Genomic DNA, 27808 nt, shown 5'->3' with positions numbered 1-27808 from the left:
CCAATGCAGGAAAGCAACAGATGGGGCAGCTGCTGCAGATGTGATGGGAACCTTGTGCTGGGCTGGCCAATGGAGGACACTGCTTGAGGGGATGGATTCTCTCAGGGCTAGATGGGGAGGCAGGACAGCAGGGGGTGCAAGAAGTGCCAGGGGGAATGTCCAGGGAGCTGTGGGAGAGAGGTGGACACTTCATACTTCAGGATGGTCCAGCAAGAGGTGGGCCAACAGAACAGGTGGGCTAGGAGGTAACACATGGTCAGTCTGGCCAGGCAGCCTTCTGGTAGCAAGGCCTGAGAAACCTGGGGGAAGCAGTCAAGCACTGGTCCCCACTGGATCCATTGTCCAGCTATATCCCTGAGCACTTAAGAAACAGGCCCCCAATGCCCCTGGCACCCGGCTTGTTTGATCTTTGATTACAGTTAAAAGAGAGAAATATATGCAAACAAAAAGCCATCTGAGTGCCCATGGCTCATGTCTGTAATCCTAACGACTCAGGGATGAGGACTTCATGTCTAATGCACCCCTGCTTCCAAACAGATCTTGACTTTGACCTTCTGATTCTGCTTATGTGATTTTCTGGTGCAGAAAAGCCTGACAGGGCTGTAGTTTGTCAACATACCTGTTCAGAGAAGCTGGTGGCTTTCTAGTAACAACATCAAACAGCTTTAAGACTTGTTTTCAAATTATTCTATAGGGGGAGAAAAACATAAATGAGAAGTGCTCATGAAAACCTGGCACCCTTGAGAAAGCAAAACTCTTCATTCACAAAGTAGTGGCTGGCCACAGTAGTGTCCCAGATTTTGGATTCGACAGAAAATGCAGCAAGGACCCTTGCTGTTGGAAGGACACAAAGGGCTGATTTTGTGTGGTGCCATTTTGAGATGTGACATTCCAACTGGAATAAAGGAATTGGGACTAGGAGCTGTGTCCAGGACAGAGGTGAGAGGCTCTACCCAGCTGATAAGGACAGAACATACCAGCCTCATTGGATGAGAAGCCAAAGGGACTATAGTGACCTGTGGGTCCCCAAAGGAACCAGAAGTGACCTCAGAATTAGTGGAGGTTAGAAGGGTCAGATCATAGACCTTTTTCATTCTGAAAGAGATAGAGTGTGGACAGAGTGTGGCCTGTACAGCCTGCCCTCCTCGTGGTCCAGGTTTCCTCCATTTTTCCACACTTATGTGAATGTTAAATACTACTCTGGATTGGTTTTGCTTGTCCATCTGTAGTCTAAACACAAACTTATTTAAAGTGGGCCATTTCAGGCCCCTTTGCTCTTCTCCTACACCATCCCTCCTGGCAACCCCTCTCCTCCTCCCTTCCCAACCCCAAGGGCTCTTCCTACCTTTTCATTTCCAGAGGCCTGAATATTATCACTTTACCAGGCTCCTCACTCTACCACCATGACAAATAAACTGATGCAAATAAACTCATGGACCTCCAGGAAGCCCAGGGTAGGGGCTCTTCATACCAAACCACAAACAACAACAATAGCAAAAAAAAAAAAAAAAAAACAACCAAAACAAAACAAAACAAAAAACCTCAATGTTGCCAGATGCTGGTAGTTCATGCCTGTAGCCTTAGCGACTCAGAAGGCTGAGATCTGAGGATCAGGGATCAAAGTTAGCCTGAACAGAAAAACCTGTGAGACTCTTCTCTCCAACTACCTACCAAAAAGCCAGAAATGGAGGTGTGACTCAAGTGGTAGAGTGCTAGCCTTGAGTGAAAAGGCTCTGGTGTAGTGCCTAGGCCCTGAGTTCAAGCCCCAGACTTGAGCCCCTGGCCCTTCAGTACGTGAGCTGTTCGCAGTCCCCTTGCCAGTGTATTGAGTCACAGGTGGGGGTGAGGTTCAGGTTCATCTGCCTCCTGAAGGCATGCCTTCATCATGCTTTCATCATGCCTTCCAAGCTCTACCATTAAATTCAGATTTCTCTCCACTTAGAACTGCAACTTGTTTCAGCCGTATAGACACCCAGGGTATAAAGGCATGCCCGATGAAATCCAAAGGAAGGGTACAAGCCTTCTGTTCTTAGGAGAAAAGGCCAAATTTCCCTAGATACATAAGTAACTCAGTGTAGTTTAAGGCACACCTTCTCCAGAGGATCCAGCAAATATGGTGTCCGTGGCTCCATATCTCCAGCCATCTCTCTCCAAGTCCGTGCAGACCGGCTTTCCTTCTCAACACTCACAAAGAAATCAGGGTTTGGTTGGACCTCTACGGGAGAAAAACACATTTGGCAATGTACAGGAAGGTGAGGCTGCAATGGATAAGACCCTATGTGCAGCGTCAAGGACAGGACCCTGTGCAGAAAGGAGAAGGCCACTCTGGAGATGCAGGAGCCAATTTTGAAGCCCGGTATCTTTGAGCTATTCATTGCCCAGCTGTCCTGTCCTGTGACTCTGTGTCTCCAAGGACTTAGGCATACCTAAGCCTAGAGATGACCCGCCCTAGCACATGGAGGAGGGATGTTCCTAGGGGATGGGTCCTCAGATGATGAGAATGAGGGGGGTCACTAAGTGGTGGACAGGAAAGAGCTGGCTAGTGGCTCTCGCCAAGGAAGGCCTCGCCAAGCAGACTACTGTGGAAGCTAAGAATGGCTCAGGGCTCTCAGAATGCGTTGATCTCCACTTGTATGGGTGTTTGAACGGGTTCATGACCAAGTTAAAGAAAGCATTTCCTGTATGTGCATGATTCACGCCTGTAATCTTAGCTACTCAAGAGGCTAAGAGCTGAAGATTAGTTTGAAGCCAGCCTAGGGAGGAAAGCCCGTGAGATTCTCATTTCTGATTACCAATGGAAAAAAAAAATCTGGAAGTGAAGCTGGGGTTCACTTGGTAGAGCATTAGTTTTGAGAAAAAAAAAAAGGCCAGGAATAGCAGCACACAGGCCCTAAATTCAAGCCCCAGGACTGGTGACAAAGAAAAAGAAGGTGGCAGAGGAAGAGGAGTAAGGGCCAAAGAAGGGGGAGAAGGGGAGGGGGAGGAACTAGAGAGTGTCCTCAGGGCAAGTGCTACCCTCTCTGTCTCCACCCAACTTCCTTCTCAGAGAGTCCTTATCCCCAGAGCATGATGGGTGGCAGGAGGGACTGGAGGATGATGAAGATCAAGGAGATCAGTTCTGACAAGTTTTGTCTGAAGTCACAAGAGAACCCCAACTTCATATTTTGAGCCCCTTTCCTTTCTCAGGGAAGAAACCAGAGAGCTTAAGGCTGCTGTGAGCATGGCAGCAGAGTTTTGAGTCCACTAGGACAATACTGGGCTGTCAAGTGAGTGCTGCTTCAAATCCCTTACATATGTCACTTCCCTGTGCAGGGACACTGGGCTTCAACATCCTCTGAGTATCTTAAGCCACTGACTTCCTAGCACAATGTCTAAGTCAATCTAAACGCGTAGAGATGAGTTCATTATTTACTTTCAAGTATAGAGTATCTTAATAGCTCATCCTAACATAAGCAGAAGAAAAATCACCTAAGGCTATGATTCCAGTTATTGTTTAAAAATATGTTCAAACTCACTGGGTGCTTGTGGCTCATGTCTATAACTTTAGAAACTCACAAGGCTGAGATCAGAGGATCATAGTTTGAAGCCAGCCTGGATAGGAAAAGTCCATGGGACTCTTGCCTCCAATTAGCCACCGAAAACCATACATGGAGCTGTGGCTCAAGTGGCTGAGCTTTAGCCTGGAGCACAAAAGATTAAACTCAGGGACAGCACCCAGGCCCTGAGTTCAAATCTCAAGACACACACACACACACACACACAAACACACATACACACAAAGTTCAAACCTCAACTGCCAACCACAGGCTGGATGTACCAATTCCAGCATGAAATCATTTCTTGAACTGCACTATGAGAGAAGATGTTTAGGAAATGTTTCAAAATGAGCCACTGTAAATTGTCTTAAATTCTGTAAATTCTCTTATTAGCTACCAGAGAAAAGACTGATTTGCTCAAACAAGCTGACACATGTCTAACATTTCCTTTAAAAATAAATATTTTCAACAATGGAATTCTATGCTGCTGTCAGAAAGAACGACATCACCCCATCTGATAGGAAATGGAAAGACTTAGAAAAAATCATATTAAGTGAAGTAAGCCAGACTCAAAGGAACTTAGGCTCAATGGTTTCCCTCATTTGTCATAATCAGTAGAAACCTTGGGCTCTACTACCAGAGATCTGCAATAGAGCAAAATCTTGATACATAAGGCCATATAGTATGAAGCTAATTGAAAGGACCTCCAGGACATTGAAACAAAAGCCATATAACGAATGATTGGTGTCCTTAATGTACTATGTTATCTCTCATCTCCTTTGCTGTCCCTTGGGTATCTCATATTGTTACAGTATCTCACTTTGTTATCTGATATATTGAATTTATTTGTATTTGGTTATTTGAAATTTGATAGGGAAGGGGGGAAAACCAAGAGGGGGGGAGGGGAGAGGGTAATGGGTACCAAGACATGTGAAAGGGTATCAATGTATGTGAATTAATGCACCTTCTATCTGGCAAATATCATGTAACCCTTTTATTAATTACAATAAAAAATTAAAATAAATAAATAAATATTTTCAGGAGTCAGCCAATCGATCAAGTGGGTAGCTCAGGTTGAGAGCTCAAAAATTCTACTTAAGTCTGCACACTGGTAGCACATACCTGAAGACTGGATCTGAGAATCACTGTTCAAAGTCAGCCCAAGCAGACCACCAAAAAGCCTGAAGTGGTGCTGTGGCTGAATGGAAGAGTGCCAACTTGGAGTGAAAAAAGGCCTTGAGTTCAAGCTCCATGGCAGCGCGCGCACACACACACACACACACACACACACACACACACACACACACGCACACACACACACTCCTTCTATTTAAGAGACTATGAGCAGAAAACATTGTGCAAAGGAAATGTATTCATTACATGACTCATGTAATTTTAATCCCTCTGTGTATCACATTTTAATAACAATAAAGTAACTCAAAATACGAATATTACTACACTTCATGTTTCTTCTTTTTCTTCTTCTTATTATTATTATTAGTGCTGGGGAATGAAACCAGCATTGGGATGTTGCACTTGCCAGGCAAGCACGTTGCCACTGAGCTACATCTCAGCCCTCTTTTTAAAATTTTAATATAAAAAGAAAAAAGCCAAACATGGTGGTGCACATCTCTAATCCAAGAACTTAAGAAGATGAAGCAGGATGGAGATCAGTCTCAAACTCAAACAAATAATAATAATAATAATAATAATGATATTGGGAATAGCTCAGTAGTAGACACTTGCCTGGCCTTTACAATGTCCTGGGCTTGCCCCTCAGCACCGAGAGGGGGCGGGAAGATAAAAATACACTGCCCTGGCATGTTCACTATTTAAGTTAAAGACACTGAAAAAGGTCCCAAGTGCAAGGTCACTGTGACCTTTGTCCTGGTTTTTAAAAGCAGATGATAACATTTCCCATGTGAATAACGCTAGAAATAAAAGCAACATCTTTTCGTGGGCAGGGAGTTGAGGCCTACACAATTCAGTTACAACAGGCTTGAGGAACCAGCCCTTAACTTGCTGAGCTTGACCCACTGCCAGACCCACATCCCTTGGCCTGTCTGGCCTGTCACATTCCTAGAGCTTAAGTTCTCCATTCAGTCCCATCTATGAGTAATTAGCTTTAAATGCTTATTAGGGCTGATAGGTCGTGGAAAACCCAAGGTAAACATATAGGAATATTTTCTCGAATTAATCTACCTCACATCATTTTAATGTGTAGGCCAAGCAGGGGCCCTTTGAGGATGGAGGCAAAGTTTTGTTGCTTCTATATCAGCAACTGGTATTTGTTACCCCCACCCCAGGATAGGAGACATCCCCCTCCCCAGGGGGAGAGGATGAGCTCACAGAAAGAGGCTGGGTAGGTTACTCTGCCCTCCATTGGTAGACAGATGTAATGCCACAGGTATTATACAGGTATTGTAGGCTACACAAACGGTGCCTTTGTCCTTCCCCAAGGCCTTACCAACTGGTTTCTGGCAGGAGCAGGAGCTGAGCATGCAGGTACAAAGATGAAGGCCCTGGCTCTCCTCAGCCCTCCCAGGGCTCTTGCCACAGAAGGAAGCACAGCAAGCAGTCAGGAAACACCTAAGTACAGAAATAAAGGGAGGAAAAATGCACTCAAGCCCCATCATCAATCATGGCCCTTCTATTGACATCCAGACTTCCACCTCCGATGAATTATGTGATAGCTTTTCTTATTTCCCAAATACCTGCAGAGCAGTGCCAGGCTTTATTGCACAGGAATAAAGGCACTCTGGGAAGCATTTTCTTTTTTTAATTTGACCTTGTGATATAGCTTTCATAGAAAAGTTGGTAGGGGATTGTGACCTACACAGCTCACAAATGGCAGGATAAGCTGATAATACCCAAACCTGAAAGGCAAGGAAATGGAAGCAGAGGACTACCAAAGAATGAGGAAGTAAGAGGACAAAGAGGATGAGGAAATGGAGAGTAAATGGAAAGGAGACCCACCAATCAGAAAGCAGTCGTCCAGGATTCCTCTTCATTATGAAACCCAACACCCAGTTCTGTACTAGGAAGACAACAAGATGGTTGAAGACAGTATGTCCTAGATTCTTGTCTTGCTTAAACTGTTCTATTGCCAGATGAAAGGAATAAGGTAATTTAGTGTCCTAAACTTTCTGATAATGAATGTACTTGAAGTGTTGGCTAGGAAGTTAGGGATTCATATCTCTTCCTCTGACTCATTGAGTGGTTCCACTTGTACCCCTGTGACAAAATGCCTGACAGCAACAGCATAAAAAGGAGAGACTATCCATTTGATCATCGTGTCAGGAGGTGAGGTTACAACAGTCATTCACATCGTGGTAGCAAGATAGCAAAAAGAGACAGAGATGGGAGGAGCCTGGACAACACAGCTGTCCCCAGGGAACTACTTTCTCCATGTGGAGTCCATCTCCTAAAACTACTAGAATCTTCCAACTGGTTTATCAGAACCCCACAGAGACTTCATATCCAAGCCATAACAATTGTATGAAATTAACACATTGGAATGTTGTCAGATCCTGTCTATCAATCCCTCCCGAGCACAGAGCTAGCTCACCTTTCCGGGTCCTTGGAGATGCCTTTGGCCTTGTCCTTAGCCTCTGCCACACCCTGTGCCAAGTTCTGGATACTCTGGTACCCAGGCAAACTTCTTCTCACATTTCCTGGAAGTAGAGGCACTTAATGATTCCAAGCCCTGTACTGAAACCTCATATTGGAACACACATGATACACAGAGGGAGAAAATACCATGCTCTAAATAATTTTCTAATCAGAAACAATTCTTGTTTTCCCAGCATTTGCGGACAACTGTCTTCTTAGGAGAGTTTATTTAAGTAGCTTCGTTCATTCCTGAAATCAATTGCTCTTCAAAAAAAATGATTGCAGATTGCCAATAATCATAAAAAATCTAACTGCTTTTTATTTTAATAGGCCAAGCCAGATGCTGGTGGCTCACTCCTGTAATCCTAACTACTCAGGAAGCTCAGATCTGAGGACTGAGTTTCAAAGCCAGCCCAGACAAGAAAGTCTATGAGATGTGCATCTCCAATTAACAAGCTAAAAGTTGGAAATGGATGTATGGTTCAAATGGTAGAGTGCCAGTCTTGCATGAAAAAGCTACGCAGTCCACCACCACCACCACCACCACCACCACCACCACCACCACCACCACCATCATCATTAGCCATCTTCACAATGTAGACTTCAGGGCACACCCTGGGATGGGGCACATTCTTTCCCATTGTTCCCTCTCCTGGGGACCTTGGCAGCAGGGAGGAGTAAGGACTCTTCTCTGTACCTTCGCCTCATTTCTTCCTTTGCAATCCAGAGGCTGAGCCATGTCCTCTAGACTATAAAACGTTCTCCCAGTGCTGACAGCACTTGTTCCCTTAATCCCTGACATCAACATTTGGTCATCATTTGAACCTTAGAGACTTGACACAACTTGCTTTTCTTTTTTTTTGGGGGGGGGGGAGGCGTGTGTGCCAGTACTGGGGCTTGAACTCAGGACCTTGTGTCTGCTTGTTTTTGTTTTGTTTTGCTCAAGGCTGGTGCTCTACCATTTAAGCCACAGATCCTACATCTAGCTTTTTTGGTGGTTAATTGGAGATACGAGTCTCATAGACTTTCCTGCTTGGTCTGGCTTTGAACCTTAATCCTTAGATCTTAGTCTCCTGAGTAGCTAGGATTACAGGGGTGAGCTACTAGTACAGGGGCACAACTTAGTTTTCTTTTAGCTCATCTTTCTAGAATCAGTTAGAAATTTGTATTTAACTGGAGGCCAGTGTGCAAACACAGCAGATGGGAAGATTCCCCACTCAAGTGGGAAAGTGAAGGGCTCCTTGGGCAAGCCTTCAGAGTCTAGCAAACATGTCTGCATCCTGTGTTTACTCAAACTGCCACAGCTGCAGAGACTTCCAAATAAGCAAAAGAAGCCTCTAGGCCCCATGCAGAGTAAGAGAACCCTGATGTTGATTTAAGCAGTCTAACTGTGGTCTCTGACTCCCCACCCTATGTGCCAGCACCTCATACTCTCATCTGTTTGCTGGGGTCAATCATAGAGGTCTGGGGAAATGAGTATTTAGTGACATCCCCCTGCCTTCTCTCTGTCTACCTCCGTCTCTGGTGACAGGGCTAGGTGCTATCTCTGAGCTTTTATGCTCAAGGCTACTGTTTTACCACTTGACACATACACCCCCCTCCACCTTTTTGCTCCATAGTTGGACATAAGAGTCTTTCAAACTTTTCTGTCCCAGGTTGGCTTCAAACTGTTATCCTCAGATCTCAGGCTCCTGAGTAACTAGAATTACAGGTGTGAGCCACTAGCACTGGCAGTGACATGCTTTGAAATGCTTGTGCTCGAGGAACAGGCCAATTTGCTGTAGACCGGTTTGTTAGTAAGCAAATAAAATCCTCTCTGAAACCCTGTGGTCCTCTTTGACACCCAACCAACAAATCTAAAGCCCCATGACATGAGTAAAGACACCGGCGTAGACCCACTGGCAGGGGGTCGGGGTGGGAGGTAGCATCTATACACATTCCCATCAGAGACAATATTCTGCCTTGCTCTGGTGAAGGATTGTGAAGCCAGCAGTGCTAACCAAGAAATAATAAGGACAATAATGACCAAAGAATGTGACACCCTCAAGGGAAGAAGTATGACTGTCCTGTGCATCTTATAAGGGAGCCACAGCCACTGAGGAGTACTGGAATTTACAGGAAGTATAAGAAGAATTAGCTTCTTACTGGGTACCAGCATTTTATGCCTATATTCCTAACTACTCAGGAGGCAGAGATCTGAGAATCAAGGTTTGAAGCCAATCCAGACAGATAAATCCAAGAGATTCTTACTTCCAAAGAGATAATTAGAGACTCCTCCAGCATAAATTTATAAAAAGGCTGGAAGTACTGCTATGGCTCAAGTGGTAGATACCTGCCTTGAGCATAAAAAATGAAGGGACAGTGACCTGAGATTAAGCCCCAATACACACACACACACACACACACACACACACACACACACACACACGAATTAGGGTTTCAGCCAGATTTGTATCCCAGCACTTAGGAAGATGAGGCTAACCTCAAACTAATAATAATAATATTATTATTTTCTGCATTATTAGCCACTTGCAGTAATTCAATTGCCAGTTGCAGTGAAACTTAATATTCTCCCTCGTCACAGAATTATCTGGTGGTGTGGATGGGCTGAGCTAGACAACCTCTCTGTCTTTCCCATTAGGGCTGTGGGAAACATGTTGGAGAATGGAGTCACTTGATGATCCACACCAAGGTGGTCTGGGCTCTGCTGTATGGCTTGTGCAAAATTATGTTATTATTATTGCTAAATTATTATTATTATTATTTGCCAGTCCTGGGGCTTCAATTCAGGGCCTGGGCACTGTCCTTGAGCTTTTTCAATGGTAGTGCTCTACCATTTGGGCTACGGCACCACTTCCAGCTTTTTCTGTGTATGTGATTTTGAGGACTTGAACCCAGGACTTCGTGCATGCTAGGCAAGCACTCTACCACTAGATCACACTCTTAGCCCCCATAAAATTATTTTTTAATCACAAATTCTGTATTTCACACTTATTGCTTACTTTTTGATTCTGCTCTCTGAATACTTTGTCTAACTGAGCCCTGCTTTATTCCAGGGAAAACTTGAGAGGTGTTCAAATATGTACACTGTTCAAAAGATACCACTAGACGGTGGTAACATGGTTTAAGGAGTTCTAATTCTCTAAGTCAAAATGCAAGAATGGTTCTTTACCCAATTTGCAGTGTGAGGAAAAGGGTAGAAACAGGTACTAAGAAAATAGCATGGAGTTCTCCGGATGGAAAGCTGGGAGGGAACTGATTTCTCATGGGTTCTCAAAGGCTATGATGGGGTTTAATGATATTGAGTCCCCCTCTTTTTTTGGAGGGGGTCAAGAAGTATCACATTTACAACTTAGACAAGTGCATATGTTAAATATACAGAAAAATATCTCTAGAATGATGCTTACCATGAGGAATGAACTCTGGGCCTGTGTCCCTGAGCTTCTTCCTTTAAGGCTCCTGATCTAACACTATCACAGCTCCACTTCTAGCTTTCTGGTAGTTAAATGGAAACAAGCATCTCATAGGTTTATCTATCTGGACTGACTTTGAACTACAACCCCCAGATCTCAGCCTCCTAGTCAGCAAGGATTACCAACATAAGCCTTGGGCACCAACCCCAGCTTGTTTCTCAGATGTTGAGGCTAGTTCTGATGACCAGCATGCTTTGGTTTCTTGCCTTCTGATGCCGCGTCCTCTGCCTCTCACTATATGGACAATTGTGTAAGAGGCACTTGCCCTCTCAGGTAGCAAAACTGGCAATCACTCTCATCTGCGGTCGGTTTCCAGAGGCACTGGTGCTACTCAGTCTATATAGTCTGTAACACCCTCCCCAGACCCCAGCCAATGCTCAGTATATGCAGAATATCAAACACAGAGCACCCAGACAACTTTGGATACTTAAAGGATGGCAAGAAGAAAGGGAAATTGCTGCAATCTTGGGAGAATGTGAAACTCACCATCTACTGAGCTGACCCCTGGAGTGGACTGCACCATGGTGAACAAAGCCAAGGCTCCAGTGACGGCCCACCACCTCAGCTTCGTGGAATCTGTTCCCATGGGGCCTACTGCTTCTCATCAAACCACAGAAGGCTTTGAACAAGTGAGGTAGCCCACAAAAGGGTCCTGATGCTTTGAAGATGGGCCTTCCCCAGGGGCCCCAGGCCCAGTGTGAGCCTTCCCTGCCCCTAATTTGCATGCCGTGGCAATCAGCCTATCAGGATCACTACTGTGAAACCAATACTTTTCCTCTCCCCCATTTCTCTTTCTCCACCCCCCCCCCCAAGCTCCAACCAGCAACATGGAGCTGGAGTTACTATGGTGCAGTTTTTTGGTTTTGGCAGTCCTTAGTCTTGAACTCAGGGTCTGGGTACTGTCCTTGGGGTTTTTCAAGGCTAGAGCTCTACCACTTGAGGCACAGCATTTCTGTCCCTTTCTGTGTATGTGGTACTCTGGGCTTTCTGCATGCTAGACAAGCATGCTTCCAGCCCTGGTTGTTTTTTATCTGAAACTACCAGAGACATACAAACCATTGTGAGGGTCAATAGTAACTCCAAGACAGCACATGGAGTTGCTACATTAGCACAGCTCTTTGAAATCCACCTGGGGACCCTGTGATTAATAATGTAGGGACATCAGGGGGCACTTTACTTATTTTATACCAATACTGGGGCTTGAACTCAGGGCCTGAATGTTGTCCCTTTGTTTTTTGCTCAAGGCTGGTTCTCTTGAATCACAGCTCTACTTCTGGCTTTGGGTGGCTAACTGGAGATAAGAGTCTCATGGATGTTCCTGCTCTGGCTGTCTTTGAACTCCTGTCAGCCTTCTGCATAATTAGGATTTCAGGTGTGGGACACTTCAAATTTCACTTTTTTTGGCCAGTCCTGGGGCTTGAGCTCAGGGCCTGAGCACTATCCTTTCTCAAGGACTTACTCAAGGCTAGAGCTCTACCACTTGAGCCACAGCGCTGTTTCTGGCTTTTCCTATGTAGGTGGTACCAAGGAATTGAACCTGGGTCTTTGTGCTTGCTAGGCAGGCACTCCACCACCAGGCCATACTCTCAGCCAAAGTTCACAGTTGTGCAGGGTCTGAGAACAACTCTGCAAGCTTTAGAGCAGAGATGTGGCTCAGTGGTAGTGTGTGTGTTGAGTATGAGTTCTTGCATTCAATCCATAACCCACACCTTATCACCACAAAAAAAGGAACCTAATAACTTGGTCTAATATGTCATAACTATGCTTCTCATTGGCTTCCAAATAAAAATATTCACAGTGCAATATTCAAACACTTCCATAAACTGCCCCCAAACCCCTTTGGCTCCCTGGCCACCTTGGCATGTAGAACAGCTGCTCATGCAAGTGCTGTCTTTGCTGTCACAAACAGCACTGATCGAAGGACAATCACCATTCAGCATTGTTGGCTTTGGTGCTCACTGATTTTTCCCTTCCAAAAAATGTGTATGTTAAAAACAAACTGACCAACTTGTGGGGGGGAGAGGGAGGGAAAAGTTGGAAGGAAAGAGTTACACTGTCCAAAAAGAAAAGTTCTTATGGGGCTGGGAGTTTAACCTAGTGGTAGAGTGCTTGCCTAGCATGCACTCGGGTTTGATTCCTCGGTACCACATATATAGAAAAAAGCTGGAAGTGGTGCTGTGGCTCAAGTGGTAGAGCTCTAGTTTTGAGGAAAGCCCAAGGACAGTGCTCAGGCCCTGAGTTCAAGCACCACAACTGGCAAAAACAGAGTACTTATTACCTGACTTATGTAACTTTAATCCTTCTGTACCATCGCCTTTCTAATAATTTTTTTAAGTACTGAACTGAAGAAAACAAACAACAAAAAAACATGTTTATATGATTACTGCCAAAAAAACCCAAACAACAATGGGGAAAGGTACAGGTTTGTTTTAGTACATTAACATACTATGATAGCTCCTTGGGTTATGATAGGATTTTGATACTATAGCAACTGACAAAATTGAGATAAATATGGAGTTGTTCTGTCAGTTGTGGGGTTTGAACTCAGGGCCTGGGCATTGTTCCTACAGCAGACTTCCCATTTCACTCCATTTTTATTCTTATGATTGTAGTTGGAACTAATTTTTGTTATGAGCCAAAGAAACAATGTGTTAATAAAAATATCTTTTAATAATAAAATGCTGGTTTCACAAAATATGACATCTTTCTTAAACACCATTAGGCATCAGAAATCAAAGACACTGCTTTTCACAAATGCTATGAAAAAGTCAAAACATTCTGTTGATTTGCCATTTCCCTTCTCCTAAGTTTTGACTCAAGTGTGACATTAACACGCTACTGATGGTGTCATCTGCACAAAACACACACAAAACCTGATAGGACAAGGAGAATGAGAATGAATCAGCTGGTATCAAATCAGCTCTGACATCTGAACAGAACCTGGTCTCAGCACTCCACAGGGCTGTGAACTCAGAAGTTTCATTTTTTCCAGGCACAGATGCCTAGTTCCCTAGAATGACAGACCTGACGCCCAGTGGAAGGAAGAACTACACCAAATGAGACCTGAAGGGGATGGGGATGTAGTCCAGTGCAGAGGGTTTGCCTAGCAGGTGCAAGCCCTGGGCTCCATCCTGGCTCTGAAAAGACCTGCAACCTGACCCTGGGGAGATGTGGGGGGCGTGGAAGAGCAGGAAGACAAGCTCCCACCCTGCTGGGTGGGCTTGCTAGACACCTCTGGCAAATCCAAGGCTACAGATTCTTCAGCACTCACCCCTCAGGCCTCTGGTGCCCAAGGCTGCTGTCAGAGGTAGGGGCCTACCTTTCTGTCACTGGATTCCCAGAAGTGGGAACAGGAGGTGCACGTGCTCACAGCTGACAGCTACAGGGCACCAAGCGGCCGAGCTGAAGGCTGAGCCTGGGCAGAAGTACCAAGTCCTGCCTATGAACTCGGACTGCAATACCAACTCACACATGAGGATTCTTACGCTTTCAGTAAGAACCTGCTCTCTGAAGCTCAGGTGTCTGGGGAAGCAGCTCGGTGGCAGAATGTACAGGCTCTGATTTCAGCAGCCAGTGCCACAAAAACAAATGAAAAAAAATTCTAAAGTTCTTCTCGAGGTCTTAAAAGCAGAATAAACTCCAAACAAAAACAAGACATGAATCATATGAAGTAGCCAGGCTTAGCAAATTGTTTCCCTTTTACTTAAACTACCATAGAAAGAGAAAGAAGCAGGGTACAAGGCACTGTGGTGCTGTGAGACCAGACAATCTGGCAGGACACCTCAGAGTCCCCTCTCCACTGTTACGTCACAGGTCTTTGCCCTCCCAAGCCTGGTGACACATGCTAGGACAAGGCTGGGATGAAATACTGCAGACAGACATCCTCATGAAGCAAATCAAAGTAAACAATCCTGTTCTTCACAACATCTGTGGAGAGAAAACAAACAACAAATTTTGGGGGGGGGGAGGGAGGAGGGGGTCATGGGGCTTGAACTCTGGCCTGGGCACTGTCCCTGAGATCTTCAGCTCAAGGCTACTGTTCTATCCTTGAGCCATAGCTCCACTTCTCATTTCTAGTGATTAACTGGAGATAAGGGTCTCATTGCTCTGTACTGCTTTTGTACTGCCTGGGCTGGCTTTGAACCATGATCCTCAGATCTCAGCCTCCTGAGTAGCTGGAATTACAGACGTGAGCCACTGTGCCCGGCTCTAAACAACACCATTTAAGTTTAGTATTTACAGTGCCAGTCCAGGGGTGTGAACCTGGGCTGTCCCTGAGCTTTTTCTGCTCAAAGCTAGCTAGCACTCTGTCATTTGAACCACAGCTAACTGGGTATAAGTCTCATGGACTTTGTTGCCCAGTTTGGCTTTGGGTCGATCCTCAGATCTCAGCTTCTCGAATAGCTAAGATTACAGATGTGAGCTGCCAGTGCCTGGCCTAAAATACTTTAAATACCTACCACAGCACTAATATTTGGGCTCCCCATGCCACAGTAGGCAACTGTGTTCTGAAGGGTTCCTGAAGAAGTCATAGTGGCAGAATGACAAGCCATAGGACAGAAGGAGAGTGAAGCAGCCTAGGCCGCAGTGAAAACCCAAGTGACAGGCTCCCTAGAAAACCACATCCTCAAACCCATACTGTTCTCAGTACACACCACTGCTTCCCAGTGAGTAACTAACATATGTGGCGCGCTCCCCCTCACTGGGTCAGGAGCACCATACACTCCACTGAACACCCTCCTCAAGCCTTGATGTCCTGGCCCTTCTGTGGTTTCTCCATTTGGCTCTCTTCTGTAATTTTTCTTCATTTCTCTCTTAGTAGGACTGGTCCTTAACAGAACTACCTATAAGTTTCTGGTTTTGCCAGGAGTTTGGCCTAGTAGTATAGTGCTTCCATTAGCATGCACAAAGCCCTGGGTTTGATTCCTCATTTCTACATACACAGAAAAAGCTGGAAGTAGCACTGTGGCTCAAGTGGTAAAGCACTAGCCTTGGGCAAAAGAAGCTCAGAGACAGTGACCAAGCCCTGAGTTCAAAGACCCAGGATAGGCAGAATGAAAGAAAGAAAAGAAAGGCAAGAAGCAAAGGGTTTCTTTTGGTTGCTTTTGTGCTTGAACTCAGGGCATAAGCACTGTCCCTGGCTGTTTCTGCTCAGGGCTGGTGATCTACCACTTGAATCACAGCTCTAGTTCATTTTTTTGTTTCATTTTTTTTGGGGGGGGGTTTGTTGGTGATAAGAGGTTTATGGATTGTCCTGCCTAGGCTGGCTTTGAACCATGATCCTCAGAGCTCAGCCTCTTAAGTAGCTAGGATTACAGGTGTGAGCCCAGCAAGAAGTGAAAGTTTTGAGGCATATGTCGTCCTCCTCCTGTTCTTCCTCCTCCTCCATTTTGCATAGTGCTGACCCTGGCTATTCTCTTTCTTCTCAGCTTTGGGCATCAGTGGCTGAAAGATCCTCCTGAGAGCCACTCCAGAAAGAGAGAGCCTTCAAATCCAGACCTGTTTCCTTTAGGTTGCCTCAACTTTAGGAGCAGGGAAATAAGAGTCCTGGGAAGCTCCTGCAAAGATGCCCTGCTTAGTAAAGGAAGAGGCCAGACCAAGTGTTGACCTTGACCTTGGACTAGAGATCCACTTGACTCAAGCCCTCCGTGAACAATCAGCAAGCAAGGAGACTCAGACAACAAGCAAACCCTGAAAAACCTGGTGAGTACAGCTGACACTGTCCTTGTGACAGCGTGTGTGGCAAGTCACTGTCCCATGGTTATGTGAAGCCACCCCCACACCAATGCCAGCCCTCACCCAGAGACCAACCAAGCCTCCCCTGCTGCCATTTCTAGGCACTTCACAACTCAGGACGCTTTAAAGGCCTGCTCTTCAAGAAAGTTTATTTTGCATGTGATACAATATTAGACTAAAGATTACTGAAATAAGACAATAGAGAAGAAAACTCACTGCAAACGGCCTTCGTAGGGTTCACTTGCTGTCCTGTGAGAAACTGGAGGAGTTTCTTGATGTCTATGTGCACCTCAGTCATCTCTTCGGGGCATCTGTCTCTACAACTCTCAGAGGCTAAATGACACAAGTATTTTTAAGTATATTGACAGATGCATATTTGCTTAAATAAGAGACTCACCTTCCTGCTTGTCTTAGCACCCCATCTGAAATAACTGCAACTATAAATGTCACTTAAGTCCTAAGTATTTAAAATACTAGGGTAATTTTCAAGAGATTTTCACTTCTAGGCACTTTGAAATATGCCTCAATTTTCCCTGTAGGTCAAAAAATTTTTATCTGATACTATGAACTGAAAACCTAAAATACACATGGTTAGTGTATGACCTCCTACTCTAAAGAACACAAACAGAAAATAGCGTAGCAACTCCTGGGAAAGTTGAGAAAATTAAATCCCATTTCGTGTGTTAAAAAACACAAAATGAGTTATTTCACATAGCAATGTTCAACATTCAGAGAGATCTCACTATGTCTTTCACTATTTAACAAAAGCCTCTTGCAAGATTAGGCTCCCATCTGTGTCTATACACAAACAGACCTTAATTTCAGGCCTAGCTGGGCCTAGCTGATAGACTCGCATCAGAAAATGGTGTTCCCATCTCTGGCAGGTACTTTTCTTGGGTCCTCTCCCTGCCTCTGCTTCAGCTCAGCTTCCAACTCAGCTGGGCTGACAGTGAGTCAAGCTGGTGAATGGCCCCTCCTTCACTGCTGACTGGGTAAGAGATGAAGAATGTAGTTTGAGCCTGCTAATCTAACTGGAATGACTAAAGAAGGAGAAAATAAGAACTGTCCCTATCCTTAACTCCATGCAAGGAGAGAAACAGAAGCAGCAAAAGGGACTTCATCAGAGAGGAGGACACCTAGCACAACTGCTTTCCAAGGAGTGTGTACAGGCTCCTCCCTCCCCCGTCCCTCCAACCCTGCACCTGTTTTCTTAGTCATGGGGACAGACAGTCCAATCTCATTCCTTCCCAACACAGACCAAAGCCTACAGAATCCCAACCTCACATCCAGGGAACTCAATGCCTGTTATCTGAAATACTTTCTCAAAAACTAAACATAAAAACCCATGAGAAAACTTACTTAATGGGGGGTTTCCGAGACCCTTAAAATGAGTGGTAATACATACTAATTCAGATTCTATCTTCAAGTTCAACTCTCCATTTAGGTTTGCTTCAATAACCTGCAAATTGAGTATCATAAGATGATCTTGAATAGGGGGAAAAAGGCAAAAAGAACCCTGACATTGGCTCTCACAAAATCTTATCTCGGGGTTCACCAAGGCCCTCGTATGGACAACAGAGAGAAGTCCTGAGAGCCCAGACCTCAGAACCCCTCAGACCACAAAGCAGAAACTGCCCCAGCAGGGAGTTAGCTCAGCAGGTGCCTTGCCCGACTCTGGGATGGGACGGGGCCAGGCCAACCATGGGGGCTCTCTTACAGCAGGGGCAAGCCCTATACTATGAAGGCACAGAGTAAAACGAGGACCTCAACTAAACACGACAGACACCCTTGGAACCAAGAGAAGAAATGTCACAAGGGGAAATGATGAATGGATCTCAGAAAGCTCAAGTGACTATAGGACAAGCTATATGTCTTAATATTCTGTGGTTATAGTTAGAAAACTATCTGGGTCCACTCCTTTATCCACTGCCTCTTTTTCTCTTTTTTTTTCTACACCTGAGACCAGTACTCAATACCTGCAGCTGCTTTCACTCATCAGCAAGCACTCTACCAACTGAGCCATGCCTTCAATTCCCCCCTGCCTCCTCAAGGTTAACTAAACATCTTGTAAAAAAGGAACGTGCTTGACTCACATAAAAAGATATTCTGAAAAACCCAAGGCAGCCAATAGCACACCCAAGGCCTGAAGATACCTGCTAAGCATGGCAGAGGGTAGTATGTTCTACAAATTCACCAAACCATCTGCCCCTACTACACATTTAACTCACACAAGACCATGCCCAGCTGGTAGAAGATGCCATTTTCCAGATTCATCAGGACTGGGTGCTAGCTACAGTGTAGCTGAGGCCTGTCTCCTCTCCCTCTCCATCAAGGTCCTCTCTGACTCACTTCCCTGCCCTGGCACTGTCCCCATAGGTTGTCTTTTGTACACTCTCCTCCCAGAACAAACACACAGGGTTTCTGGATACTGCTAACTCACTCAGGAGATGGTGATTTCTCCCATTGATATAGGGTACTGTCTGCTGTGAAGTCCAGCAGGTCTGCAGAGAGCTCATGCATACTTTATGTAAGCATTTTCCCAATCAGGCCATGAGTGGGCCACCAAAACCAGAAAGGTGAGCATAGCCACCTGCTTCCTCAGGGCCATCCTCAAGTAGGGAGGTTCTTAAAGTACCCCAGGGAGGGAGGGCAGGGGCTCAGGGAAGGTCTCCCTGTCTACCCAGCTCCACTGGGGCCTGTGGTTTGGAAATTATCTAATGTTCCTCATCTTATTCCTTAAAATTGATGATCTTTGCATCTTTCTCATTCCAGAAAGAAAATGAAAAAGGGTTTCTGAAGTTGGGTGAGCTCTTTATTTCCAAGCTTTTCACATCATAAATAGCTCCCTCGTTTACATGCTGCTAAGCCATTACAATTACCTTTGAATAAGAAGTATTCATTTTTAATTTTCCTCTTTTGTTAACCCCCAAAATGTTACATTTCTTAGTCTACTCTCCTCTAAGATGGTACCATACTTGATTGAAATAAGATGTATAAAACAACCCTTGTGGGCTGGGCATCAGCGGCTCACGCCTGCTCAGGAGGCTGAAATCTGTAGATTGTGGCCCGAAGCCAGCCTGGACTCAAAAGGCCTCATGAGACTCATCTCCAATGAACCATTCAAAACATCAGAAATGGTGCTGTGGCTCAAGTGGCAAAGTGAGGCTCAAGGACAGAGCCCAGGCCCTGAGTTCAATCCCCACAACTGAAGGGGGCGGGGATGCCGCGGAGAGACAACCCTTGGGATCATCTCCATAGAGAATCGGATTCTGTAAAGCTGGCATATGACATTCGCTCACTTGTTTCAAACAAGGCAAAACCAAACTCCATAAATTCTCAGGGCTTAAAAACGTAGTTATAGAAATAATAAAAAGAGGGGCTGGGAGTTTGGCCTAGTGGTAGAGTGCTTACCTAGCATGCACGAAGACCCGGATTCGATTCCTCGGTACCACATACATAGAAAAAAGCCAGAAATGGTCCTCAGGCTCAAGTGGTAGAGCTCTAACCTTGAGAAAAAGAACCCAAGGACAGTGCTCAGGCCCTGAGTCCAAGCCCAGGACTGGCAAGAAAAAAAAAAGAATAATAATAAAAAGCCACTTGGAACTAGATGCACCTCAGGTTTACATGTTCTCCCTCTGTGCACAGGAATGCATTCAGTTCTGTAAAAGAGGTAACAACCAACCAACTTCCTGAACCTCAGTCACTCATGTCTGGTACCCATGGCTACACAGTCAGTTCCTAGTGTCAGGATAAGATCTGACTCCAGTGATTCCCTTCATAATGGCTGAGTGCCAGCAGACCGCCAGGTTACCCACACACACTTGAAAACACTTCACTGCCAACATGCTGCCTCCATGCAGGCCAGTTCTGGGCTCACCAAAGCCATCTCTCCTGCACCATACATGTGGTACCTGTCATCCCACATTCTCGTTCTGTTTTGTGAAGCCACTTCTTGCCTCCCATTTGAACTCACGGCAGATCACTGAGCAGTTACCAGACAGGACTGAAGAAAGACAGTGTGGGCAAGGCTAGGAGCTGGTCAGAAAAACAAGACTGGGACCCCTGCCAGACCTCTGGGACCCACACCTCTATGGAGAGGCCTCACATGTCTTGTTCTGAAGCAATGTCTCAGAACAGGGCATGAATGTCTGGTAGCACCTGCTCCAAAGAGTCACCTCTTCCACCAAATGAAGTGAGGGGAAGAGCTCTGCTGAGGGTACTGTTGGGTTTTACCTACTTCCCTAATTTCTATGGCCTGTTATCTTCAGAGACAGAGCTTTTGTTACTCAGGCAGATGCCATTCTGCCTTTGGCTAATCTAACTCAATAGTAGCCATTCTCCAAGTCTTTAAAGTATTCCAGAAAACAGAGGAAACTACTGATTTTACCTCTCCTCCCCTTCATCCTTTCTATTCTGCTGACTCATTTTCACAGAACAGAGAGAACAAATACAGCCTCCCATTAATTGCCCAGCCTTCTCCCCTGGGCCACTCTGAACCTTCTGAGGACCAAGGGTATACACAAAGAAGCCAACCTGACAACTGGATCAACACCAGGTTAGCTATGAGCAGATGCCACAGTCAAGATAACACACAGTACTTCATAAGAAGCACACTGTCAGTACTGTTGTTGACTGGGGAAACAAATGGCCACGAACACTTTCTAGGCATCAATAATTCAAGTCCTGGAACTTGAACCCAGGAGCCTGAGCACTGTCCTTGGACACTTCTTGCTTAAGGCTAGCACTCTGCCATTTGAGCAACAGCACCACTTTGGCTTTTTCTGAGTACATGGTACTGAGGAATAGAACCCAGGGCTTTGTGCATGCTAGGCAAGCACTCTACCACTAGGCAACACTTCCAGCCCCTAGTTTCCCCCCCCACCCCCGCCAGGTTCTAGAGGTTGAACTCAGGGCCTGGGAACTGTCCCTGAGCTTTTTTTTTTTTTTTTTTTTTTTTTTTTGCTAAAGGCTAGTGCTCTACCACTTTGAGCCAGGGCTTCACTTCCATCTTTTTTGTGATTAACTGGAGATAAGTCTAACAGATTTTCTTGCTCAGGTTGGCTTTGAACCATGATCCTCACCTCTTAGCCTCCTGAGTAGCGAGGATTATAGGCATGAGCCACCAGCACCTATCTACAAGTAACTGTTATAACCAAAAGATCCTTGGAAACTATTGCTTTTGACCCAAGCAGCAGCACTGATTATGATCTAAAGGGCAGTTTGACCCTGGGGCACTGGACCATAAACATTAGGGGAGAGTTTCTTTCAGAGGCTGGCAGTTCAAAAGGAATACAAGACAGTGTTAGATGTACACAGCACACACAGGAAAGCTCAGTGTTTTCTGGGAGATAGCAGATGTAAGAAACTGCACGAAGCACCTGCAAACAGCAGTGGAAAAGATCAGAGGTTCACATTTACTGAGTGGACAGTCAGAGATGCAGAGACACAGAGTCAAAGATGCAGACACAGGAAATATAGTTGTGGGGTGAGTCAAGGGAGAGTTCAAGATGAGGTAAGATGTGAATGAGGACAATCCACAGTCCCTATCACCTTCAATACTGTGATTTTTTTTTTGTGAATGTGGCTGTTGGAGACTGTCACAAAATACAACTGACATAAAAGTACCATCTGACTGGGTGCCAGTGCTGCTGAACTCACAACGACGATGACTGGGATGTGGGGGCCTGTGCCCACAGTTCACTGAATAATGGGCAGGGCAAGTACCCCTCTAAATCACATCACCAATTCATCCTGCAACTACAAGAAGTGTGCTTCCCATGCCTGATGCAGGGCTCAAACAAACACAGGGGAGAGAGAATTGCTGTCAGAGGCTGGAGGAGTACCAGACAGCACCAGACTCACAGCCCAAACAAAACCAAAAAGAAAAGATGGAGCGCTCTGCTCAAGATGTAAGGAAAGAACATTAAAACTGTTGGGACACATTTCATATAAAGATAACCATGGGGGATTAAGGACAGATAGGAAGGCTTTCCCAGTGAGTGAGGACTAAAAAACAGTAGAACTGGTTTCTACCAGCCACTATGACATGGTCTCAACACCAGGGGAGGACAGGTCCTCACAAGTCAGGCCTTTATCGGGGCATAGGAGTACAGGCCCTTCAAGCCACAGGAAGGCTGTTTTCTAACTCAAGCAGTATATACAAACTAGACTTCACTCAAAATTCTTGACTAAAAAAGTTGCAACTTACAAGGTGACTGCTGATGTTTTTCATTTTTTCCACAATATTCTTCATAGTCTTCAAGAGTGGCAAATTAATACTAACCTATAAAACCAATAAGAGAAATCTTAAATATTGAAGGCATTAAAAAACTCGGTAGTAACAGAGACTTAATAACTAATACTGGATTCACATGTACTCAAGCATTCTGGGTTTTTTTTGTTGTTGTTTGTTTGGGGATTTTATTTATTTTTTTGGTATCAGTCCTGGGGCTTGAACTCAGGGCCTGTGCACTGTCCCTGAGCATTTTTGCTCAAGGCTAGTGCTCTACCACTTGAGCCACAGCTCTACTTCTGGCTTTTTGGTGGTTAATTCGATATAGAATCTCACAAACTTTTCTGCCCTAGCTGGCTTTGAATCAAAATAATCAAATCTCAGCTTCCTGACTAGCAAGGACTACAGATGTGAACCACTGCCACCCCGCTTGAAATTCGGTTTTTCAAATTTCTGAATAAACTTTCTAAATATGAAAAGAAAAGTCTCACTGACTTACAGGTGTTCAAGACAAATTAAAGATCTGAGATGCCTGCCTCTGGGTAGGCAACTAAATCTCCAGAGACATTCTTTCAGTTTTAGGACTATGGCACCACAGCTGAGATACCTATATACAGATCCTCAGGGAACTAAAAGCAAGCACTTAGCAGAAAGCTTCCTCTGAGAGCTTGAACCCAGGACTCAGGGGCCTTTTCTGTAATGCGTGCAAATAGTTACTGCAACTCACCTGGGGCCGTGTTACCTACAGCTCTTTGCAAAATGCCGGCATTTTCCAAGGAAGTGTAGATGTCTTCTAGTGAAAGTCAATAAATAAATTGTGAGCAAGAGGTAAAAAACCAGCAGGAGCCAGAAGCTCATGCCTGTAATCCTAGCTACTTAGAAGCTGATGATCTGGGTTCAAAGGCAGCCAGGGCAGGAAAGGCATTAAGATTCTTATCTCCAATTAACCACCAGAAAGCCTGAGGTAGAGCTGTGGCTCAAGTAGCAGAGTACCAGCCTTGACCAAAAAAGCTAAGGGACAACACCCAGGCCCTTAGTTCAAGCCTCAATACCAACTTGACATTTTAAAAAAAAGGTAGGGGGGGTACAAACGACCCTCTGGAATCATCTTTATTTCAGTGGCTTTGGGTTCCTCTTAGCGGGGAAGTTAACCCAAGCTCTTAAGCAATAAAAAAATGCCTTGTGTGGTCCTCCTACACATATCCTTCATCAAATCCTACCAAACACAGCGTGGCACCTAATGCCAAGAAGTCTCATGATTATGGACGATCTTTCAAGTATGACTTCAGTTTTGTTTTGCTTAAAGGCCACAACTGAGCAAGGCAGTCTCTCTCCTATGTGTTAAGTGTATGGTGTTTCTATTGCATGCAATAGTGCTTTAAGCGGATTTATATAAGTAACAAAGAGCAGATTGCTTTTCTCAGGGAATTCTTTAAAAATAAATATCATGCAGGGAACAGTTGGTTCGTGTGTGTGTTGTGTATTCTAGTTACTCAGGAGACTGAGATCTGGAGGACTGCAGTGCAAAACCAGCAGAGAAGTCCTCAAGATTCCGCATCCAATCACTCCGCAAAAAGCTGGGCTGGAGACATGGCTCAAGTGGTAGAGTGCCAGCCATGAGAAACTCTGAGACCCCAAGTTCAAGCCCCTTATCAGGAAACAAACATACAATGGAAAATTTCACATGTTGGAAAGTCCAGGTTGGCCTTTTAATGGTGATGGACAATAGAACTGTAAGCACCACTCACATCGGGGTCTGGAACCAAGGGCTCCTGTAGGTCCTTCCACAGTTTTCTAGGAATAACGTTGATGGGGATGTCATGTGTGATGATTCGACTGCTGCTTGACACAGACTGCTAAGAAAAGAGATTTTAAAAAGTGATACTGTCATGATTGAAAACAAAATTAAAGCCAAAGAAATGAGAGTAAAAAAATTGACTGAAATCCCAAGTCTAAGTGGAATATTCTTAATTCCATTCAAAGTCCACTTGCCCATAATGCTGTGCACGTTCTACTCGGGGCTAAGTAGCTGAACCAACGAACAAATGTACTGGTGAGAAAGCAAGGAAATCAACCTACAGGAGCCACTCATTAGAGTGTTGATACGGTGTGACTAGGCTGCATGAAAAAATCCAACATCTTATATTTCATCCAGGCCAAGACCCCTATAGGCAATTTCAGAAACCCTATTTCTCCTACTCACCAGCTCTACAGAGACAGTAAGGCAGGGAAAATATTTATTAGTTAACTTGATTTTCAAGGTTCTAGCATTCTGTACAGTCCTCAAGGCTCGAGATAAGTTTTCCGATGTCAGTTCTAAATAAATCTCATTGTTGTCTGCAGAGACACCTTCCATTTGAAATTCGCTGAAAAAGTTCTCCTACAGGAAGGAAGAAAACAGGTTGCTGTGGGCTCTCTAGCCACAGCAGGGGGAGTCTGAGGGCCTCCAGGAGGTCTTTACTCACCTGCTCTCACTCACACCACATTCTCACCCCTCCACTGGCTATCTTGTCTGAGAGGATGAAGTTTAACTTAGCGGGGCGGATGCGGAGGGTGCAGATTTTAGCAAGCTTGGCAATCATATTAGTGACTCCTAAAGCAAGAGGGAAAGGAAGGAGTTACTACTACTACTACTCTGCACATTAGCTGTGCAAAATAATCACAACGTGAGTTAACAGATTTTCATTATCCTGATTTTTATGCACTAAAAGTATATTTCCTGTGTATTCAACACTAAGTAAAGTTAAATGAAACTTACAGAATGAAAACTGCTACATTATATGACCCATTTTCAAATGACAGTGTGAAATAAACATGGTAAAACAGTAAAAATGATCTGTTACATTATAAAAAGATTTTTTCTCAATAATGAGCTGACATATCTTAGTTAACAGAATACAAATCTGCAACCATATCTTTTTTTTAAAAAACATACGTTATGTTGTTGTTGTTCCAGTTCTGGGGCTTAAACTCAGGGCCTAGGTGTCATCTCTGAGCTTTTCTGTTCAAGACTAGCACTCTACCATTTGAGCCATACCTCCAGTTCCAGCTTTTTGGGTGGTTAATTGGGGAGAAAAATTTCACTGTATTTCCTGGCTGGGCTGGCTTCCAACCTTGGTCTTCAGATCTGAGCCACTTGTACCCAGTCTCTTTTCTTCCTGCCTTTTCTTTTTTTTTCCAGTTCATCCTAGGGCTAGAACTGAGGGCCAGGTCACTGTCCCTGAACTCTTTAGCTCAAGACTAGCAATCTACCACTTTGAGCCACAGAGCCATCCCAAGTCTTTTAGTGGCTAATTGGAGATAAGAGTCTCACTTTCCTGCCTGGGCTGGCTTCAGTGATCCTCAGATCATTGATCAGAGCCTTGTAGCTAGGATTACAAGTGTGAACATTGGTGCCCAGCCTAAGTTAGTTTTAAGGCTGTGATGATTTCTATTTTTTAATTGTGAAAGGTTGAATCTTTCTTTTGCCTTAATTTTCATCTTCTCTATTTTAATAAATGGCCTTACATTGGAAATTGTAAATATATATATATATATATATGCATCATCAATTCAGAAATTGTTGCATTTTCTCTCCTTCAAAAACCTGAGTATAGGTTGGCATAAGAAAAAGAGCCGTGGAAACATAACTCGTTTTATAGAAATACATGACAGCTACTATACCTTCCTGAGGACTTTGCTGCATCATCTAGGTTTCATCTTTTTTTTTTTTTTTGCCAGCCCTGGGCTTGAACACAGGACCTCAGCATTGTCCTTGGGCTTTCTCAAGGCTAGAGCTCTACCACTTGAGCCTCAGCACCATTTCTGGCTTTTTCTATGTATGTGGTACCAAGGAATCGAACCCGGGTCTTCATGCATGCTAGGCAAGCACTCTACCACTAGGCCAAACTCCCGGCCCTAGGTTTCATCTTTAATGTCTGGTCTGTTCACTTTCTTGAGTGAATTTGATTGTGCAGCTAATGCTCATAAATGGGTTCCCTTACTACGACATTAAAGTTTCCATAAGGTTTTAAGTTGATCTGACTAGACAGAAAAGCTTATTTTTACGGTTGTCATGCTGTTTCCCTTTTGTGTAGTCCCTACTAAGAGGTGCTGGATTTGTTCTCTTCCCTCATTTAAATCCTTAATAACTTCGGGGGAACATTAGAAAAATAATTAAGCCCTATCAATACTTTTTTAAGGCTTTGATGGCTCACGCCTGTAATCCTAATCGCTGAGGAGGGAGGCTGAGGGGTGAGGACCGGGGTTGGAAGGCAGACCAGGGGGGAAGGTCGGTGCGGACTCGGAAGAGCGCGAGCCCTGAGCGGAAAGCCCGGGGGCAGCGCCCGGGATCTGAGTTCGAGCCCCCGGCCCGGCTCACACACACAGAGTGAGGCACATGGCTGACGAGTTCTCCAGATCCCACTTAAACAGTTCTTCCAGAGCGCTGCCAGCACGCCGGTTCCCCGACCACCGCTGCGCCGGGCGGGCGGTGCTCAGGAGGGAAACTGAGGCTCGGGGCCCAACCGGGCACCCTACATCCGGCACACTCTAAGGAAGCACGACGGACGCGGCAGGCGGGGCCGGGAACGCCCGCAGCGCCAGGCGCCGCGTCTGGAGCCCGCCGGGTCACGTGACGGCCGGCGGGCCCGGAACCGCCGCCAGCCCGCGCCTGGCCTCCCGCGGCCCTCGCCCGCCTCCCCCACCCCACCCCCGCCCAATTCCCCGCAGTCTCCGGGCCTCACGCGTGAAGTGATTCAGACAGGCCTCGTCCACGATCTTGGCCCGAAACTTCATGGTGGCGGCAGGGCCTCTCCGCGGCGGCGGCGACCCGGACGCTCAGCGCGCGCCCGCCCGGAAACGCGCCCGCGCGCACGGTAGTTCCGCCCGGTTCCCCGGGAGGAGGTTCCGGGTGCTGTGCCCCAGTCCCGGCTGGGCTTCCTTTCTCTTCTTTCTTCTTTCCCGTTCCCTTTTCCTTCTCTTCTCTTTTTTCTCCCTCCCCTCCCTCGGCCTTTTCCTCCTCTTTCCTCACTTTTTGTCTCATTCCCCCCATGTCCACCACAGCGTACGTCGAATGTTACGGATCAGGAATTCCCGCTGCTCAGAAGGCTGAGATCCGAGGACCACGGTTTGAAGCCAGCTCGGGGAGGCAGATTCTTGAGACAAGATTTTCAGTTAACCAGCAGAGCTTTCTAATGCGATGCGTGTTCATGTTGGTTTACCATCTAGTTGGTACATGA

At 45.4% G+C, this 27808-nt stretch overlaps 1 protein-coding gene across 3 annotated transcripts; it reads right to left on the bottom strand.

Moving 5' to 3' along the window:
- Positions 1-82: 82 nt before the first annotated feature.
- Positions 83-27620, bottom strand: LOC150039225 (checkpoint protein HUS1-like). Of its 3 annotated transcripts, none has more exons than XM_090327938.1 (12): positions 27314-27620; positions 25055-25182; positions 24793-24969; positions 24338-24442; positions 22566-22640; positions 17717-17816; positions 16574-16690; positions 7105-7210; positions 6004-6125; positions 2091-2215; positions 620-688; positions 83-167 (listed from the first exon to the last, which is right to left on the bottom strand). In XM_090327938.1, the coding sequence occupies exons 3-11, from the start codon at positions 24943-24945 to the stop codon at positions 656-658; spliced, it is 936 nt and encodes a 311-aa protein (XP_090184064.1). In that variant the 5' UTR covers positions 24946-24969; positions 25055-25182; positions 27314-27620; the 3' UTR covers positions 83-167; positions 620-655. The 3 variants fall into 3 exon arrangements, with proteins under 3 accessions (XP_090184064.1, XP_090184061.1, XP_090184062.1); XM_090327935.1 differs by having other exon boundaries at positions 24338-24445; positions 27314-27607; XM_090327936.1 differs by lacking the exon at positions 27314-27620 and having other exon boundaries at positions 24338-24445; positions 25055-25760.
- Between the last annotated feature and the right edge of the window lie 188 nt (positions 27621-27808).

The sequence above is a fragment of the Megascapheus bottae genome, unplaced genomic scaffold (genome assembly GCF_031878675.1).
Source record: "Megascapheus bottae isolate mThoBot1 unplaced genomic scaffold, mThoBot2.hap1 HAP1_SCAFFOLD_77, whole genome shotgun sequence".
Lineage (NCBI taxonomy): Eukaryota > Metazoa > Chordata > Mammalia > Rodentia > Geomyidae > Megascapheus > Megascapheus bottae.
This window is presented reverse-complemented; position numbering and strand designations above follow the sequence as displayed.

What these genes read in the sequence shown, in the direction of transcription:
- LOC150039225 (XM_090327935.1), bottom strand. Translation starts at nt 24,945, where the DNA reads ATGGAAGGTGTCTCTGCAGACAACAATGAGATTTATTTAGAACTGACA. An exon ending in CCCTACGAAGGCCGTTTGCA is followed by an intron (nt 7,211 to 16,573) that starts GTGAGTTTTCTT and finishes CTCTACTTCCAG; the next exon opens with GAAATGTGAGAAGAAGTTTG. An exon ending in CTCCTGCCAGAAACCAGTTG is followed by an intron (nt 2,216 to 6,003) that starts GTAAGGCCTTGG and finishes TTTCTCCCGTAG; the next exon opens with AGGTCCAACCAAACCCTGAT.